The sequence below is a fragment of the Haemorhous mexicanus genome, chromosome 19 (genome assembly GCF_027477595.1).
Source record: "Haemorhous mexicanus isolate bHaeMex1 chromosome 19, bHaeMex1.pri, whole genome shotgun sequence".
NCBI lineage: Eukaryota > Metazoa > Chordata > Aves > Passeriformes > Fringillidae > Haemorhous > Haemorhous mexicanus.
This window is the reverse complement of record NC_082359.1, coordinates 13007910-13025426: the sequence shown is the minus strand read 5'-3', so window position 1 is coordinate 13025426 and position 17517 is coordinate 13007910. Positions and strand designations below refer to the sequence as shown.

At 44.6% G+C, this 17517-nt stretch overlaps 1 protein-coding gene across 1 annotated transcript in view; it reads right to left on the bottom strand.

Moving 5' to 3' along the window:
• Positions 1–16066, bottom strand: part of LOC132336289 (transmembrane protein 132C-like) — a 178351-nt gene extending 162285 nt beyond the window's left edge. Inside the window, exon 1 of the mRNA XM_059863623.1 lies at positions 15966–16066. Coding sequence (XP_059719606.1) covers positions 15966–16011 — 46 coding nt within the window. The 5' untranslated portion in view covers positions 16012–16066. The remainder of the gene's footprint in view (positions 1–15965) is intronic.
• Positions 16067–17517: the final 1451 nt, after the last annotated feature.

Sequence of the window (17517 nt, the reverse complement as noted above, 5' to 3'; positions counted from 1 at the left end):
TCAGAACTACAAATAACAGCTCTGTTCACACTGTAAAAAGAACCTACAAAATATTTACTTTTCTTTCAAGTAAACCCTCTTGCAAGAAGGATAGGAGGATAAAAGCTTGATTTAACAGCTAAAGAATCTCCTGCACTATAGTTCAGTGGTGATGTGTCAGTAAACAGATGAAAATATCATCAGGTAAGCACTGACAGGCACTCTAGGAAGTATCAAGGAACTCTAGAGCCATTGAACAGACTTCTGAGACTTTAAAAGAGGACACTTCTTTTTTTCTCTCTCTCTAAACTTAGTCTTTCCCCTTCTTTAAAATAAATTAATTAATGGAGTGTCTTAAGCCTATTTCTGCTACTTGCTGAAGGAAATTACCACTTGACATTCAAATAAAGTTTCATTCTGTAAGCTGACTGTAGGGAACTTCATACAATGGACAACATCATTCTCAGAGCATTAACCATGACACTCAAAAAAATCCTAAGTGGATTTTCTCAGCTTCACTGTCAATAGCTTAATTAGCAGGAATATTTATAAAGATCTTAAAGTCTGACTTCTGTGGTTGAAGCCTAGAAAGAATTTAAATTCAAACCTAAATAAAGCATCAGATTAAAAACTGGGGGAGGTTCCTCTAATATTTTTCTCAGCCATACAGGTCAGTACTCCTGACCTTCAGCATGCTCAGCCTTTTCTGCAAGGTGTTGAATCCTCATTCCCTGACAGCTGCCAAGAGCTTTTAGGGGATTCTACAACATCTGAAATCTGGTGGGGGAAAAATATTTCTTCTGCAGGCAGTGTGCAGAAAGGGAATGGCAGCTCCTCCTGACACTCTCAGAGCACACACAGCAAGCCAGAGGTGGCCACTTGATTCAGGAAAATCTTGCTTTGAGATTGTTTTTTACCTGCCCTCAGCTCAGAGATCTAAAGAAGTCAACAAGCCACAGGTTTTCCTCCCCATCCATGCCTTGTTGGTAAATTTTCAAAGCATGCATAGTTCCAAGCTGTTTGCACTTGGGTCCACCTCCTCCTCCTCCAGGTCTGCCAGGGATCCCAACACCCTTCCACTGATGGATTCCATCCTCCACCTCGTGTTCTTTGGTTTCCTCACAACCTCCCTGCCAGTGCTGAGCTCTCACACTCCAACCCATCCCCTGCAAACCAGCACAATAATCACTGAACATCACCAGTACAAAAATGCTCTTGAGCTCACCCAGCCACAGAGATTTTTTTCCCTCCAAGCAGTTATCACATACAGACACACTCAACAACTACCAGACATAGCTCTTTTCATTTTCTAAAGTATCACTCCAGTAAACTTGAACCAGATGTTGTTTTTATATATTTTGCTAACGCTATCAGTTTTTAATCAAAATGGAACTGACTAAATTCATGGTCTTAGTTAACAGCAAAGCTCCTTTGAATCACAAGATGTCTCTTTCAGATCAAAGTGGCACAGAAAGAGTCTGAGTTCAAATTTATTCTCGTGTATCCAGGGTCTTTCTTTAGGATTCTTACCCTTTTTCCACAGCTCAAGATGTTGGCACTTCATGAATCAATCTCAAAGGATATTAAAAGCAGCAGGAATAGCCTACAATGAGCCAGAAGGTTCCTTCACAAAAAAAAGAACGTTAAGTTTGCCAAGGAAAGCACTAAAAAAGTAACAAGGAAATCCAGACTTAAACTTAATTCATCCCCACATACATATGCATTAAAATCCAGCCTTTAATGACAATTTATTTCTTCCAGAGTACTTGTGAGCAAGGCTGACAGAACAGACAGCTGCTCACCATTTCTTTATCATTATGTATAACCCCATGCAGTCATTCAAGACACAATATTCAAGTGTTGCACTGAATTATGAACATTCTGATAAACTTTTTAGGCAGCTTATCATGGTACTATACGGCACACTTCAGAAATATTAATACATTTACTTACACAGCCCTTTGCTTGAACAGAATTTTCCATGATTTTAAAAGGCTGAACTCCAACACAGCAAAATTAGCAGCCACACTCTCAGAAGCATCTGCTAATACAGATGCCTAATTAGAAAACCTGTGGCCTGATTTTTTGAAGGATTCAGTATTAGTCTAAGTTCTGATCAAATCTCCTGCTTACATTAAGGACAGCTATTAAACAAAATCAAAGCAGAACAGAAATGTGCCTTTTCCCCCCCAGCATAGTGCTGTGCAGCAGGAACATGAACCAAAAATAACTCCCCAGAGTGTTACTAAACTTCTTTGTCCTTCTACAGTCTCTGCTCCTTCCAGGAGACACAAGTTAACCTGCAAACTTACCCAGCATGCCTGGCTACAGCAAGGGAAGGTAACAGAAGGATTCAGAAAATGGGGCCCTGAACACCAATGGAAATTGCAGAGAGGAAATAGAAGATGCCCAGGACCAGCTATCCCCTGCCTATCTTCCTCCTGTGGCTTGCATTTGGCTCCCAAGAGCAAGGCTGTGGTCTTTGAAGGGCTTTTAGGGTCATGTTCTAGGATGCTGCCCCCAGACTGAGTGTGCAGAGCAGGGACAGCCCCACCAGTGATTCCAGAGTGCCAGAGCTGCTCCCAGAGCCCAGCACAGCCCCACCAGTGATTCCAGAGTGCCAGAGCTGCTCCCAGAGCCCAGCACAGCCCCACCAGTGATTCCAGAGTGCCAGAGCTGCTCCTAGAGCCCAGCACAGCCCCACCAGTGATTCCAGAGTGCCAAAGCTGCTCCCAGAGCTCAGCACAGCCCCAGCAGTGATTCCAGAGAGCCAGAGCTGCTCCCAGAGCCCAGCACAGCCCCACCAGCCCCACACCTCCAGCTCCTGGAGCAAACGGAGCCCAAGCCTGCAGACAATACCCTCCTTCAGCCCAAAAACTGGGATTTTTTCCCAGGAAGCTATCCATCCTGTGTGCAAAATGAGACAGCAGGCCTGGGGATAAGCACCTGTTCCTTAACCCTTGGTGTGCCCCGGGTGCTTCCCCTCCCTGGAGAAGGAGGCAGCGCAGAGGAGCAGGCACGGAGAGCTCTGCTGCTCTCCCCCTGCACGCTGGGCCCACCGTGGCTCACAGGGAGGGACAAACCCAGCACAACCCATCTGCAGCTCTGCCATCCCACAGGCAGACTGCTCCCCAAAGCCAAGATGCCAGAATAATGCTGCTGCACCACCTCAGCTCTGCATTAAGAGCAGACTAAACCCAATTTTCTGACTCGAGAAGTCTGGTGACTTTGAACAGATTTTTTGTGGAATTAAACCAAAAGCTTCAAAATATTTTCACCCCCCTTTTTATGTGCCTTTTTGTAATGCAGGGACATGTTTGCAGGAGTTATCTGCAGTCATGAATCTTACTTAGTAAAAATGAATGCTAGCATTCATACATCATCATCACCTCAGAAAGAGAGATTAAGGAAAACACCATCTATCTTTGCCTCCAAAAGTGAAAATCCCAGGAGTTAACCCAACTAGTGCTGCTCCTGGAAATGATTCTAGCTGGCTAGAACTCAGGATTCTCCAGCTGCCTTTGTTCTCAGAAACAACTGAACCACTTCACAGAGACTCTTCTGAATCAATCAGAAAACACACAGCATGAAAAACCTCAGCTAAAACTGCTTGAGCTCGAGACAGTCCCATTTTAAAAGTATTACAGTGCAAAGTGTTGCACAGTTAATCTGTCACTTTCTGATCACGGGTATCTGCCACTTTTTAGACAGAAAAATGGGATTAGACTCATTTTCAAACTATCAATTCAGACCAAAACCCCCTCGGTTTTACTGCACTTCCCTGGCTTCTTTCTCAACATAACACCTATCCACCAGGAAATATCACATATGCAATGAATTAGACCACAGTCCTTTCATCTCAAACTGCTTTGAAATGTCACTTAGCAAATCCAGTGGAGTTTGTTTTCCCAATGAGAATAGATTTCTCCACTAAATCTTCACATGGGGAATGTACCATGTGGTTTGCATTTTCTGTTCCTCAAAACAGTTTTCCAAAAGCTCACACTGTTTGATTTCATTTTCAGTCAAGGGAGTTAAAACCTGAAATGTGGTGAGGCAAATTAAAAATTATAAAAGGGGGGTTGAGGTGGGGGCCTGTGTATTCTGTACTTATGTGAAGTGCTATTTACTTTTGTACCATTTTAGTATAGTAAATTTCAATATAAATCCAAGTGTATTTCTTCAATAACAAACAGAAATTTAACAAAAGCAGAGGCTGGCAACTCCCAACTTGTCTTCTAAGGTTGGATAACTCATTAGAGTAATATTTGGATAACCAAATGCACAGAACAGAGCACAGGTAACAGAAAAGGGAAAACAGAAAATGAGATCACCCCCATTTGATGCCCAGAAATACAAACTTACTCTGTAGATGAAAGAAGGAAGGTCCTTTGGGAGTCAAAACATCCCACCAATGTCAATTATCCACTGGAAGCATTCCTTACTCCTCTGTGATCACTGGAGCAGAGAGTGGTTCAGGATCTTAACTTTATCTACAAGTCTGTGGGATGGATTCCCAAAAAGTGCTGCCCACTGACCAGGAGCTACAGGCCCTCATGCTCAAGGAGAAATAATTGCTTTAATGAAGTTCACCTGTGAGTTCAGCTCTGTCAATAACAGCACCTGTGCACCGTTCAGTTGTTCCCACCAGTCCAGCACACAGAAAACACTTCCAGGTGCAGCCCCAGGAGCAAATCCACTCCCTCTAAAGCAGACATCAGCATTTGGGAACTCAAACCACCCTCCTGAGCAAAGGCCATTCCCTTGAGCAGCAGTAACAATAACTCGAGGCAGTATATTGAACCAAAACAGAGTTTTAAGCCCCAATTCCCAGTAAGAACCAAGCCACCCAAACTCCCCAGTCCAGCCATGGAAATTCTGTGCTTCCTTCCCACCCTCCCTGAGTATCACCCTGCTGTGTCAGCTGGAGAGAGCACTGACATTCAGGAGTTCTCAGCATCAGGTGAGGCCAGAAACCTGCACAGGAACTATTACTTGATAAAGTCAGAGATGAAATGGGCAACTGCTGTGCTGATAACACTCCAGAGAAAAATTCCACCAAAACTGAGCTTCCCTCTGCATCCAGAAACTGTGCCAGGCTACAGCACAACACAGGGCAGAGCAAGGAAAATTCTGGTTACGTTTTATTTCTTTAGAGGTGAAAACCAAGTAAGTAATCATGGATAAATACATTTTAAATGCCCCTACTTGTAAGAGCCAAATAATTTGCATTAAATGCCCTTTAATAAGCTGAACAAATGGACTCTGATTGTTTCAAACATTCTCTTATGAAGGATACTGAAATAGTCCTATTTGAACTGCACCTATCACTTAGAGAATAATTATCAGTAAAAGAGAGAAATTTCCAAAATCACTTCAATTCTGACATGGTCTAGCAGTGCCAAATTATACCTGACATCCTGAACCTTCCCCTCTTGCAACAAAGGAATACACAAATGCTGGGGGGGAAAAAATCATTGTAAACTATTAACTGTCTGTGGATAACACTATGAATGACACATCAAATCCAGTTTTGTTCACTGGAAGGGAAATTGCATGGAAAACAAGGTGGGCTGAAGGCATTTACCAAGCAACCATGACTTGTTAGATAAATAAACTCTGCCAGCCAACAGCTTGTGCCAGTCTTGGCAGGTCTTCATGTCCAGGTTCTAACATTAAAATCTCATCTTTAATTTTAGACAGTCCACAGTCATAAAATAATGAACTAGCAAAAGTCAAGAGGAACTAAGCAGCCCTAGAGCGCCATGGCTGCAATCTGCCACACCCTTACTGAAGGAAAAAAGAAGGGAAGAGGTGCAAGAGGCACAAAGCACAAAAAAGGGTGAGAACGTTGCTGAAGTCTACACAGGCTTGGAAGCACTGCTGAATTGATTTGCTCTATAAAGCTGACAGAGGCATTTCAGGGTCTAGATCAGGATCCAAATTCTAGAGGCATTCAGAACTGTGGATTCAACTCCAATTCACACATCTCAGCAACTGACAAAGGTGGATCCTTTGCCTCTTCTCAAAACAAAAACAAATCAATGTAACTTCTGTTCAAAGGAGCCATTTGCATTTTGTGACTTTCCTGAACAATACTGCCTAAAGGCATGATTTTTTTACCTCGAACCATCTCTGACATGACTGCACTACAGGATCACGTTTAAATGTCATCTGATGATTCCTATTAAAGCACCACAGTTTCATCGCTACAGCTAATTTAATTCTAAATGAATTTTCCAAACCAAGACTAAAGTTCAATGGAAGCCTGAAGCTTTGAGGACTTGTGAAGCTTTGAGCCTGAACTAGAGCGATATCCAGCTTTAATCCGTGAAATAGCCAAGGCAACCCACGAATCTCTGCTTCTTTGAATAAGGCTATAATGCAATAAAGACCTTCCAGATGGACCTTGCACCATAGGTGTTTCCACATCTGTCTTTCAAGAGCAGTCAGCACCACCCTTTTATCTCCAGACCCCTGGTGACACTCCAAAGGGAAAAGGAGAATATTCTAATTCCATTGTGTCACATACAATTGGAAAAATTCCTTTTACCAGCTTGCTGACATTCCAAAGCACAACACATCAGCTTATGGAATCAATATGAAAATGTAACTAATGGGCACCCGCAGTGAATTGTTGAGCACTATCATGTGATCCTGATCTTTTATCAGACTGGGGTTATTCCTCAGTAAAAATGTAACAGCAATAATGCACAGTACTCCCCAGTCAGCCGCAGGTACTGTTGTAAAAAGAACTTGAAATTTACCCCAAAGTAAAAAACATTTTTCCTATCCACATTATGATAACAAAAAGGTAATCAAGGGCTGCAGTCATTTCCATTTTCCAGATGAACAAATGAAATCTGACAGGTGACCTCAGCACGCACATCTGCACACACAGCTGGGGAAAGAATTACAGAAAATAGGGAACACCACTTAGAATTCCATGCTCTTCCCTCTTCTACTGTGATGGAATGACAAAGGAGCATGTTCAACACATATACAGGGAAGAGAGCTGCCTATTCCTGAATTCCTTCAGTAGATTTCTTTCCAGAATCATCAAGGGTGTAATTATGAAAAAGAGAAGCACAAAGGCATTTGATACAGTAAGAGCTCAGTAACATCTGTCATAAAACACTGTCTTTTTGAGCACCTATTAAAGACAGAAAATACAGCAATTAGTCACTCTGCCAAATAAAACACAACTTCTTATTCTTCACAGTAAAAATAAGGCCATCTAAAAGACAAAGATTTGAAGAGACAGCAGGATAGACTTGCTGAGGAGAGACCCAGTCAAGAGGGATCCCAAGCTCACACAGCGTCACATCAGCTTTTCCAGGAGGCAGAGCCTTTACACTCAGGTGAGGCAGGTGCAGCTCTCCTTGGCTGTCGGTGCCAAAGCCTGTCACACACAAAGTCACCCAAGAAGCATTTCACAGCACAGACACTGCCCAGAAAACGAGGGGCCCTTTCTGGTTGTACCACCCATCTGCTGCAGGAGTCGAGTGTGAATCCCAAATTACAGCTGTGCACAAAGAGAAGCATCTTCTCCATCTAAACTGCTCAATGCTGCACACCTGGAGCCAGGAAACATCAAACTGCACATCCAACCAAAAGAGCAGAGATGGAGAAGCCTAGATTAAACTCATCATTAAAAATGTGGGAATGCAAGGAATAACAACGAAGTATACTATGAAGGATGACTAAGCTGTAATACAAATCGATGCTCTACAAGATTTTACATAAATCTGCAGCAAAACTGAAACCCTCATGAATTTTTAGGATGATATTATTCCTAAGTAGGTATCCACCCCTCCCTAAGGGGCAGCCAAATTCAATCTCCCTCTTCCCCCATGTTCTGATCACTGAAAATTAACAGGTATTCAGAAGTCAATACAATATTAACTTCCCCACAGTAGTTATTTATTCTATTTGCTACTCTTTATTTCATGCCAGCAGAGTGAGAGGTCATTTGATTCCACAGTGCAAAAATCAAACATTCCGGCTGTTTCCAGAGAGATATGAAATTAGAAAGTAAAAAACCCACCACTTCAAGTCGTGAAAAAATGATTTAAAAGAAAAACGATGGATAAGGTGTAATTGCTGTCTCCACCAGCACCCCCACAGCAGCAACCCAGTGATGGCTGGAAATGAGTGCACAAATCAGCCCAGCAAACACAGACCACTGGTCAGGCTTCAGTCCCCACACCAGTCTGATGGCACTGCAATGACTGACAGGGGAATTCAGCTGCAGACAGCAGGAATTAAAACTGGTCATTGGGCCACAAAGCAGCAGGGCCTGACTCCACGTCCACCAAGGGAGGTTCCACCTGGCTACAAGGGGCACTGGAGCAGGAGACACCACAGAAGGTCTGGGCCCACCTGGCCAGCTCTGCTTCTCCTCCACCACTGCTCCAGGAGAGCATCCTGGAGGGACAGGGCATGGAAAACACAAGGATGGGCACTGCCCTGCCCACAGCTCAGGTCAGACTGCTGCAGAGAGCACCTGGAGCTGCCAGGAGGGCAGAGCTCACCCTGGCAGGCACATGGCCAGGGCACAGCAATTTCCATAGGTTGTAGCTCTAAGGACACATCGACTCTTTCCCTGTCATAAGCAAAATTATCCTTTCCAGTATTGTTAACTTGACATCCCATCAAATCATCCATGGACTGTTTTCTCAGCAATCTCCCAAGTGTCCTCCTGGCATGTTTCATCAGGGTATCAGTGATTCCCAAACAAGAGGTCAGCAACTATTTTTAAACAAAGGAAAATCCAGAGTGCCTACCCCCCTGTCCCCCTCCATGAGCTCTGTTCTTTTAAACCACTGAATTCTTGGCTGAAGTTCTGGAAAAGAAAAAAACTGATTCAATCTGAGGCAGATGCTTGGCACAGAATACTTTAGCCGAAACAGTTAATGGTTGGGGAATTTACAAGAAACTAAACCCAAACTCTCCTAGTGACAACTCTAAATGAAGTAGTGCTATTAATCCTGTTTGAAATAATAGTGCAAGAAACTCAGGGTTTGGGGGTTTCCTTGTTTGTTGTGGGGGTGGTGACGGTGTGTGTTTGGTTTTAGCTCAGGAAAACAGTTTTATCTTAAGCACCAAAAAGCACATTCTACCTGCATGAGGACATGGCAGTATATTAATGTAAGCCTCACTTTCATTTCTTCACCACGATACAGAACCAGCAAAAGGAGAAAAAACTCCACCCGGCAGAGAAATCAAAGCTGCATCGTTTACAGAGTGCCCCTCATGTTCTCTAACCTCTCGGTGTTTAATATCCTGCAGTGGATATACGATGTAAGCAACTCCCAGAACAATCCCTTTTTTCCTGGAGTGTCCCAGGGATGAATTAAAGCCATACCACTGCAACTGCTGGGCTGCAGGACCCAGCTCAGCTCTGCTCTCCCTCCCCCTTCTTGCTTATTCAAGCAGTAAGTTGATCCCAAGGTGATACAAACTCACCCTTTTATTAAAAAAAAAGAAAAAAGTGTATTTTATGTGCTTTATCTCCCCTGAAGCAGTTTCCAGGGGAATTAGAGGCACACCAGGGCTGGCACACGACTGAGAGGGTAGCTCAGTTTGGGAGAGGGCAGAAACCTGGCAGCATCAATTTCCATTGGCTCAGGCTGGTAAGGAACAGCACCCCCAGGCAATACAACTGCTTAGAAAATGGAATTTCACAAGGACAGAAATGAACATTTCAAAAGCTAACTTTCACTCTTAATCAGAAGGAAAAATTAAACGGTTACATGAAGTTACAATGCTTTTCAGAAGTTGTTTGGAATGACAAATCTTTTCATCACAGCTCGTTTTTGTAACAGCAATACAATATTAGAGAATACATTAATGGAATATCTGTCAGTTTATGTCTGAATATATCTACTTGAAGTCAAAATGGTCACTTTATGTGTAATAGTTCACCAAAAATAGAGAATCATCTAAGTAAATCTGGGATCCAAGCCCAATTTTAAAAGCAAATTGTCTTGTAAATTGTATCAGTTTCAAAAACATTTTCAAACAAAGAGCTGCCCAGTTGAAAAATGGTACCAAGCAGCAAAATGCAGGAGCTACCTAAGTAATAAAACTTTAAACATATTGGTGGGGATATTTCAACATCTGCACCCTGGGACTGCTTCTGCAATGAGCAGAATCCAGTGGTCCAAGCTCTCTGTTGCACCAGCATCAGAGGACATCAGCTTTCATTTATTTACTTCAGATTTCCTCTTTGGGCACAGAAAATCTGATTTTAAAATATACTCAGGAAACAGTTAAGTCTTTTTCTCCATCCAAAAGCATGAACTTATTTCAAAGCTTGATTTTGGTGGGTTTTTTTCATAAATGAGCAACTTTCTCAAACTTTACCTTCTCAGTTACCTTCAAAGATTTCTCATAAATGTCAGAATTCCTAACCACTGGTTTTGAGCTTAGTGTTGGCTTCATGGTATTGGAAAGGGCAAGTCAATTACAGCAGGGTGGTGTCTTATAGAGAAATATACAACTAAAAGCACCAAACACAAATTTTGGCAATAGCTATTAATGTAATTATGATAAAAATATTTTAAATTTCACACCGCACTTCTACAATATTAGAGAAACTTTACAACAACTGGAGAATACTAAAAATAGGATGTGAGAAGAAATGATTAACAAAAAAAAAGCCATTTGACCTCACCCATGACACTTGTAGCACCAGTGGATGGCAAAATCAGGTGAAGTTCTTGCAGCAGTGCACAATAAAAGCGTCCACTTAAGGGGACTTGTCTGGCTGCTCACATCTGTCAAGCTGCTGGAACTGCACAGTTGTAAGAGCAGGCTCTGCTAATGACAGTGGCACTACAACTCACATGATCTCTGTTATTCAAGCAAAAAAAAGTGCCAGCAAAGGCTGTCTCAAGCACAAAGGTACTGACCCAAGATGTCAGTGCTGCAACAGGAAGACATTAGCACATTTCTTAAGTGTAATGGGAAAGAACCACTTAGTCCCAATGTACTCCCCTAACGAAAAGTTCACTTAATTGACCAGGGCTGCAAAGCTGCCAGCAATTTTAGTGATGGGGATGACACTTTGTTTATGGAATCCAAGCTCTACAGATTAATATGCTTTAGACTAGCAAGGAAAATAGAAGAGTACACTCACTGGGTCATTTCACTAGATACAGCTGAAAAGAAAAATGCTGACCTGAGGCTGTGTATTGACCCAAAAAAATGTGAACAAATAGATAAAGAGAGAGTATTTCCATTTGCTAACCAAAACACAGGCACTGCTGGGCTGAAATTATTTCCAGAGCGAGATGCATCCGCAGGCTTTTAGCAGATACCTCTGAGTGAGGAGACTGCAGAAGCTATGAACTTTGAATGCACCATTTGTCCGTCCCTGTTTCAAAGGGGTCACATCTGTCACTAGAGCCTGAGCCAGTCCACAGAACACAAAACAGTACAACTGCTTGAAGAGCTGAACACTGTGAAACTGTTTTGCCAGGGTACTGAGTCTGTAAGGAAGGCTGAATAAAATATAAAGGACTCAGGCCTCTAAGAGCAAGTCAGGACAAGAGTTTGAACTAGACAAAAACAACTTTTCTGGCCAGAAAGTTATTGCTAATGACTATGAAGGACGGGCAAGTCAAATTTCAGCCAAATACCTTAAGCTAACACCTTACAGCATCCCAAAATACTGCCTGTATTTTTTATCACTGGAGTGTTTAGATACTAAACAAACCAAAAAGTCCCTCTGGACAAGGTGGCCAAACCAGGGTCAAGCCTTTCACCAAAGTGGCAATCATAGCAGATAAGAGACAGAGTGAAATGACTGCCAAAAGCAGCAAGGCAGTGGTAATCCTGGCAGCAGAGAGCAGGTACAATTCCTGCTAACAGCCTCCCTTACACTAAACCCACCTCCTTTGTGCAGCCAGCTCTCCCTGCTGCACAGGAAACGTCTCCTCCAAGCTGAGGGACAGGTGGGACTGGAAGCCACCCAAAACATGCATTTGCTTTCCCCAACATCCTCAGTTCACCTTTTTAACATCCCTATTGGATGGTTTTCCATTACTGTCTTTACACCCCAGTTCTCTCAACTTGTTGCCATTTTACATCTTTTATCATAATATGCTTTTTGTCTCTCTGGGAATAGCTGGGACACATCGAGTGGAGCCTGCCAGAAATGAACCACTGCCAAAATCTCGCTGTGGCAGCACAAACTTGCATGCAGCTTATGAGTAAATAAACAAATTTACCAAAGCCCTGGAGAAAACTGAGATTCTGCACAGGAATCTCTGACACCTCTTTAATGGCACGGTCACACCCTGAAGATTGCAGGCTTTAATTTACTTTTTTGTCAATTAACTGTCTTAGATAGACACAACTTTAACCACACCTGGGAACAAAAGCTCTGAAAGATCTACTGCAGAGGGGCATTCCCTTGAAAACTCTAGCCAGGAAAGTTTGTATTCCAACACTTCTGGCAAATTTGCCATTATTCAGAGTTTCTGGCTATTCCCCACAAGCCACCTTCTCAGTAGTGCTGAACTTCTGCTTTGTCATTAGAGTTTGAAAACTTGGAACTAAATCCCAAGTCACAATAAAACCCCATGCCTTCATCCCAAAGAACAGAATTTGTCAATGCTTACCAACATTTGGCCATTTAAGAAAACATAACACTGTGCTGTTTAGTACTTAATTTTACACAGCTATTTAGTTCTGCAATTCAAGAGCCAGACACACATTTATGCATTAGAAAAGCGATTACAGGGATGATATTTTATATCACAGGCATGCACTTAGAAGCAGCTTTGAACAGCCATTTGTAGTTCAACTGCTGGGTGTTTTACTAGGTAAGTACAGTGTCTAATAAACTTTGATCTACTACCAAATATGAAAACAAAGTAAAGTGGAATATTAATAGCACTATCTCCATTTTGAAAGGGTTCTATCCAGAAGAGAGATTAGCCACTTATAAAAACTCCACGCAGCTATAATTTAACATAATGCAAGTTCCTGCTGTGCTCTTGGCTAGCACTAATGTGATGAAATTGAGAAAAAGGAAATTTACGAAGTTTTCCATAACAGCAGGGTATGCCAAAATAGGATATAAAAAAAACCTTGAACCTGAACTTCCAAAATAGGATATTAAAAAACCTTGCTGCTTGATTAATTCAAAATCGTAATGAAACAATATTCAAAATAAAGAGCCTCAATCAGTGTCCACTGCAGTGAAACAAAAACAAGGACGTACTGCAGGGTTGTGGGAGGGAGAAGGGCAGAGCAGAACCCTGGCAGGTGCTGTGCCAACCTATGGATGCACAGCTGTGTTTGCATTTGGGCTCCAACACTGCTTCTGTACCTAAAATCCTGCTAGCTCCATGCACCTTGACCAGCTGCTCCTGTTCAACACTTTCTTGCACTTAGAGATGCTTGTGCAAACAAATCAGTTCTCTGGCTGGGCACCCTTAAACGCTTTTTTAGGGCTCAGTGTACTTGCAGTTTCTGGGAGCCTTGTTCTAGCTCACTGCTCACAGGAAAATGAAGATCCCCACTTATCTATCCATTACAAAATGAAGTAAATCTGGACACGTGTGTTCACATTTCGCCCTGCCTCAGAGAAGCTATTAAAATAAATAAATAATCTTCCTTCAAGCTCATGAATACCTCCTATAGGCTATAAAGGGGCTTAAGCACATGCATTAGCACTTTGCTGAAAAGAGGTCATTTCCTGAAAGGAATATATATACACTTGGGATTTACTTATGTAAATACAATTTCACACACATCCTCTCCACCTAAGGAGCAGCCATCCAATAATTGGTATGTAAAACATGTTCTTGCACCTAAATCCAAGAGCACTTTTGCACACTGACTTTTATACATCCTGGTCTGACTGGAGGCATGGCTTAAATTAAATGCCAAGCTTCTTTCTTGAGATTGAATGAATTAACATTATTGGCCAGATAATAACCCCGACATAATGGCACACTGAGGCCTAAGGCAACATTTCGTGAGAATTTTCTTAGAAATTCAAGCCTGATAGGAGATGCTAATGAGTTTAGAGAAGTAAATATGGCTCTTTAAATAGCAAACGACAACTTGTCTATAACAGTAAGTTTCTCAGCACATTTACAAACGTTTTTGCTTGCGAGCTATAAAGTGACTTTCATTTAGTTGGACTTTAGCTCTCAAGAACAATCACGATCCTCACACGCCAACAAAGAGAGTGCAAATACACGAGGGGAGCGCAAATGAAACGCTCATTAAGGCGCCACAGGAAACTATACAAACACCTTATTAAATAAGTTTAATTAAGTGGCTCTTTTCAAAATCATACAGTGCCCAACAATGCTGAGGCCAATTCCCCGCTCAGAACCTCTGCTTTCTTCCCTGAAGGAAAGCAATATTTTGTCTTTTCCTCTGGCACAGCAGAGCCCCGGAGCCCCCAGCAGCTGGCAGTGCCTGGCTGGGGCACCACTCCTGCATGGCTGAGACAGCACCGAGCCAGGGTCCAGCAGGGCTTTAGGAGCTGGGCTGTTTATAAACTCTCCCCGTAGCACTTTCTCTTGCCTTCACGAAGAATCACAACCTATTTCTGTTGTACAAATACTTTCCTAGAGGAGTGCCCATGCACTGGTGCCTACCTCAGCACACGAACGCTCACTGCGGAGGATGCACTGGTGACCATCAAAGCAGCCCCGCACCACGCCAGGCACCCCCTACAAACCTTCATCCCGCGCGGTCTCTGAAGGTGAGCACGAGGCTGATCTAATTCTCACCTCCAGGCTACAGCAATCAGAACAGAAACCTGCATTTTAGGCTCTTCACATCGGCACTTTCAGAGCGGGTCAAGTCACTGGGCTGCCCGTTAATTTTAATGCACGTTGAAATGACCGCCATTAAAGAGGCCATACAATTTTCTGCCAAGTACTTTGTTTTCCCTGCCGACTGGGGTGGGAAAAGTCCTTTTATGAATTGCTCCCGATTCCGTTCTTGCTTCACCCTTGAGATATTTCCGTATCTCTCACGGCTGCCTCCACAATCAACTGCCCTGGGAGAGAGGTTGGCAGGGCTGGATCGAGCTAAACAAGAAGAGTCTTTTAGGAGTAATCTTCTTACGACAGTCAAAGAGCACCACTAACACCAGCAGGATAAAGGGCAAAATTCTGTTTTTACTCCTAGGAATGGCAACAACAGCAGGCACTGCAGATAGCTTAGGAAGTTTCCACACCCTCCCACCCAGACGGGGAGGAAGGCATGGTTTAATAAAGCATCCACAACCATCATGGTTCGTCTGAGCAAGAAAACAAGAAGTGTTGAGACACGGCAGTCACCTACTATTCTGCACAGAAATCCCCCATGGGAGCATGCACTGTCTGCATCCCTGAGCCACTTCAGAAGAGATTTGCCTTTATCAAAGGAACTCTCTCATCACAGAAGTTCAGCGATGAGAAAAACCAGCAGATCATTCAAATGACCTCTCTGCTAAGCCAAACCTGTTCCTCAGCTGTCCCTTTCATCAAGGTAACAAGCATCTTGTCCAACCCAGGTGACAGCTCTTCCATCCAGGCTCCGGAGCCAACAGCGCACAATTCCAGCATCATTTAAAGGACGCTATTCCCAAACACTGTCACCGTGCCGCTCTTGGAGCTTTCACCGCTGCCCAAATTCCGCTCCAAGCTGGCGCTGGGACACCCCCTCCCACACAGACGCTCCTTTAACACACCGCAGTAATTAACAAACATCTGTAAAATCATCACTGTTAAAGACGAAAGTGAACTTTTCCCGTTTCTCCTCTTAGACAAACGCAAGCTCGCAAGGTTTCCCACCATTCACATAACCGGCGAGAGAGAAAGCAGCAGACAGAGGCAGCGGCAGGACCGAAAGGAAAAGGCAGGGGGGAGAGGAGGAAGGGGCAGCTTAGTTCACACGGCTGACAAGAGCACTCCCGGCTCGGGTGCGCGATCAACTGGTGCCCGCTCCGCTTTCCCCGCGCCCCTTACCTCCGCAGAGCAGCGCTCCGAGCAGCAGCCGGGCCGCCCGCGCCATGCCGAGGGGCTGCTGAGGCGCCGGGCCGCGTCCCGCCCGGCCCCGGGGCTGAGGGGGCTCCTCCGCCGTTAGCTCCGCGCGCCCGCCGCCCGCGCCATCGCTGCGCGCCCTCAGCGCCGCTCCGCGCCAACCCCGGCGGCGCCCATGCTGGCTGCTCCGGCCGGCACCGCTGAGGCTCCCTGGACAAAACTTTTGAAGCGGGTGAGCAAAGGGAAGGGAAGGTGCGTGAAGCGGCGAGGCTGGCGCGTCCCCACGGCCGCTGTCCGGCTGCGCCGGCCCCGAGCGCCCTCAGCCTCTTTCCCCGCCCGTGTGAGGGGCCGCGGCGCGCTCAGACACTTTTCCCTGGGAGGAGGGAGGGAGGGATGGATGAAGGGAGGGGGCACCGCCGAGCCCCACCCTCAGGGGCGTGAGGGACGCGGACGCGCGGCTGAGGCGGCGATGGAGCGGGACCCGCGGCTGATGCGGTGAGGCAGCGGCGCAGGGCGAAGGGCTCGCAGGGCTGAGGGGGCTCCGGGAGCGGCCCTGGCAGCGAGGGGAGCCCCGGAGCGGAGCGATGCACCGAGCGGTCCGGCCCGGCCTCACCGCGGCGCTCCCGCTGCCTCCGCTCCTGCTGGGCAGCAGCGCTCGGGAAAAAACCTGCAAACAGCAGGAAAAGAGCCCTGTCAGAAAACGAGAGTGCCCTGTGCGCGTTCCTGCCCGGGCAGAGGGAAACCCACCGCGGAACACCTGGGCCCGCCCGGGTTTGCCCCACCTGGGCCCGCCCGGGTTTGCCCCACCTGTGTTTCACCAGGCCCCACCACCCTCTGGTTTTGCCTTTTATACATGTTCTCAGTCCCATCTTGCAAACATAATTCACAGGCAGCCGTTTCATCCCTATTCCTTTAGTGTTGATGCTTTCCCCTGGGCGTCCTGGATAGCTGGCGTCTCTTTCCTCCTTCTTGTGGCAAAATAAAATGTAAATATTTGTGGCCCAACAGTAAACACACTTTCAATAATATTTACTACAGCTGTAGCACACAGCAAGCAAGGGGCAGGTTGGTATCAAGTAGTGAGTATTTGAAATATACTAAGGGCAGTATTTGAAATATACTAAGGGCAGTATTTGAAATATACTAAGGGCAGTATTTGAAATATACTAAGGGCAGTATTTGAAATATACTAAGGGCAGTATTTGAAATATACTAGGGGGTTTTTTTTCCTAAGCAGGGAATAAAAGCCCTCCATGAACACTCTGTGACAAAGCAACACCTTTAAATGGTGGCTTATCCCCAATCTACTGGTTTTATCCTGAGAAATCAGGCTCTGCTCCTTCAGGCAAATGCAGCCATTCCCCTGTAGCTGGCCAAAATCAGTGAGGCTCTATCTGCAGACAGTTCCTGACAAAGATGTCAAAGTTTGTTAGTAGATATTACCCTAAACAAAATGAGTAAAGCATCTTTTGGCAGAATCTAAAAAGCCTATTGTTCATGCAGGACATTATCCTGGTTTGATAAGCCAAGTCAGGAA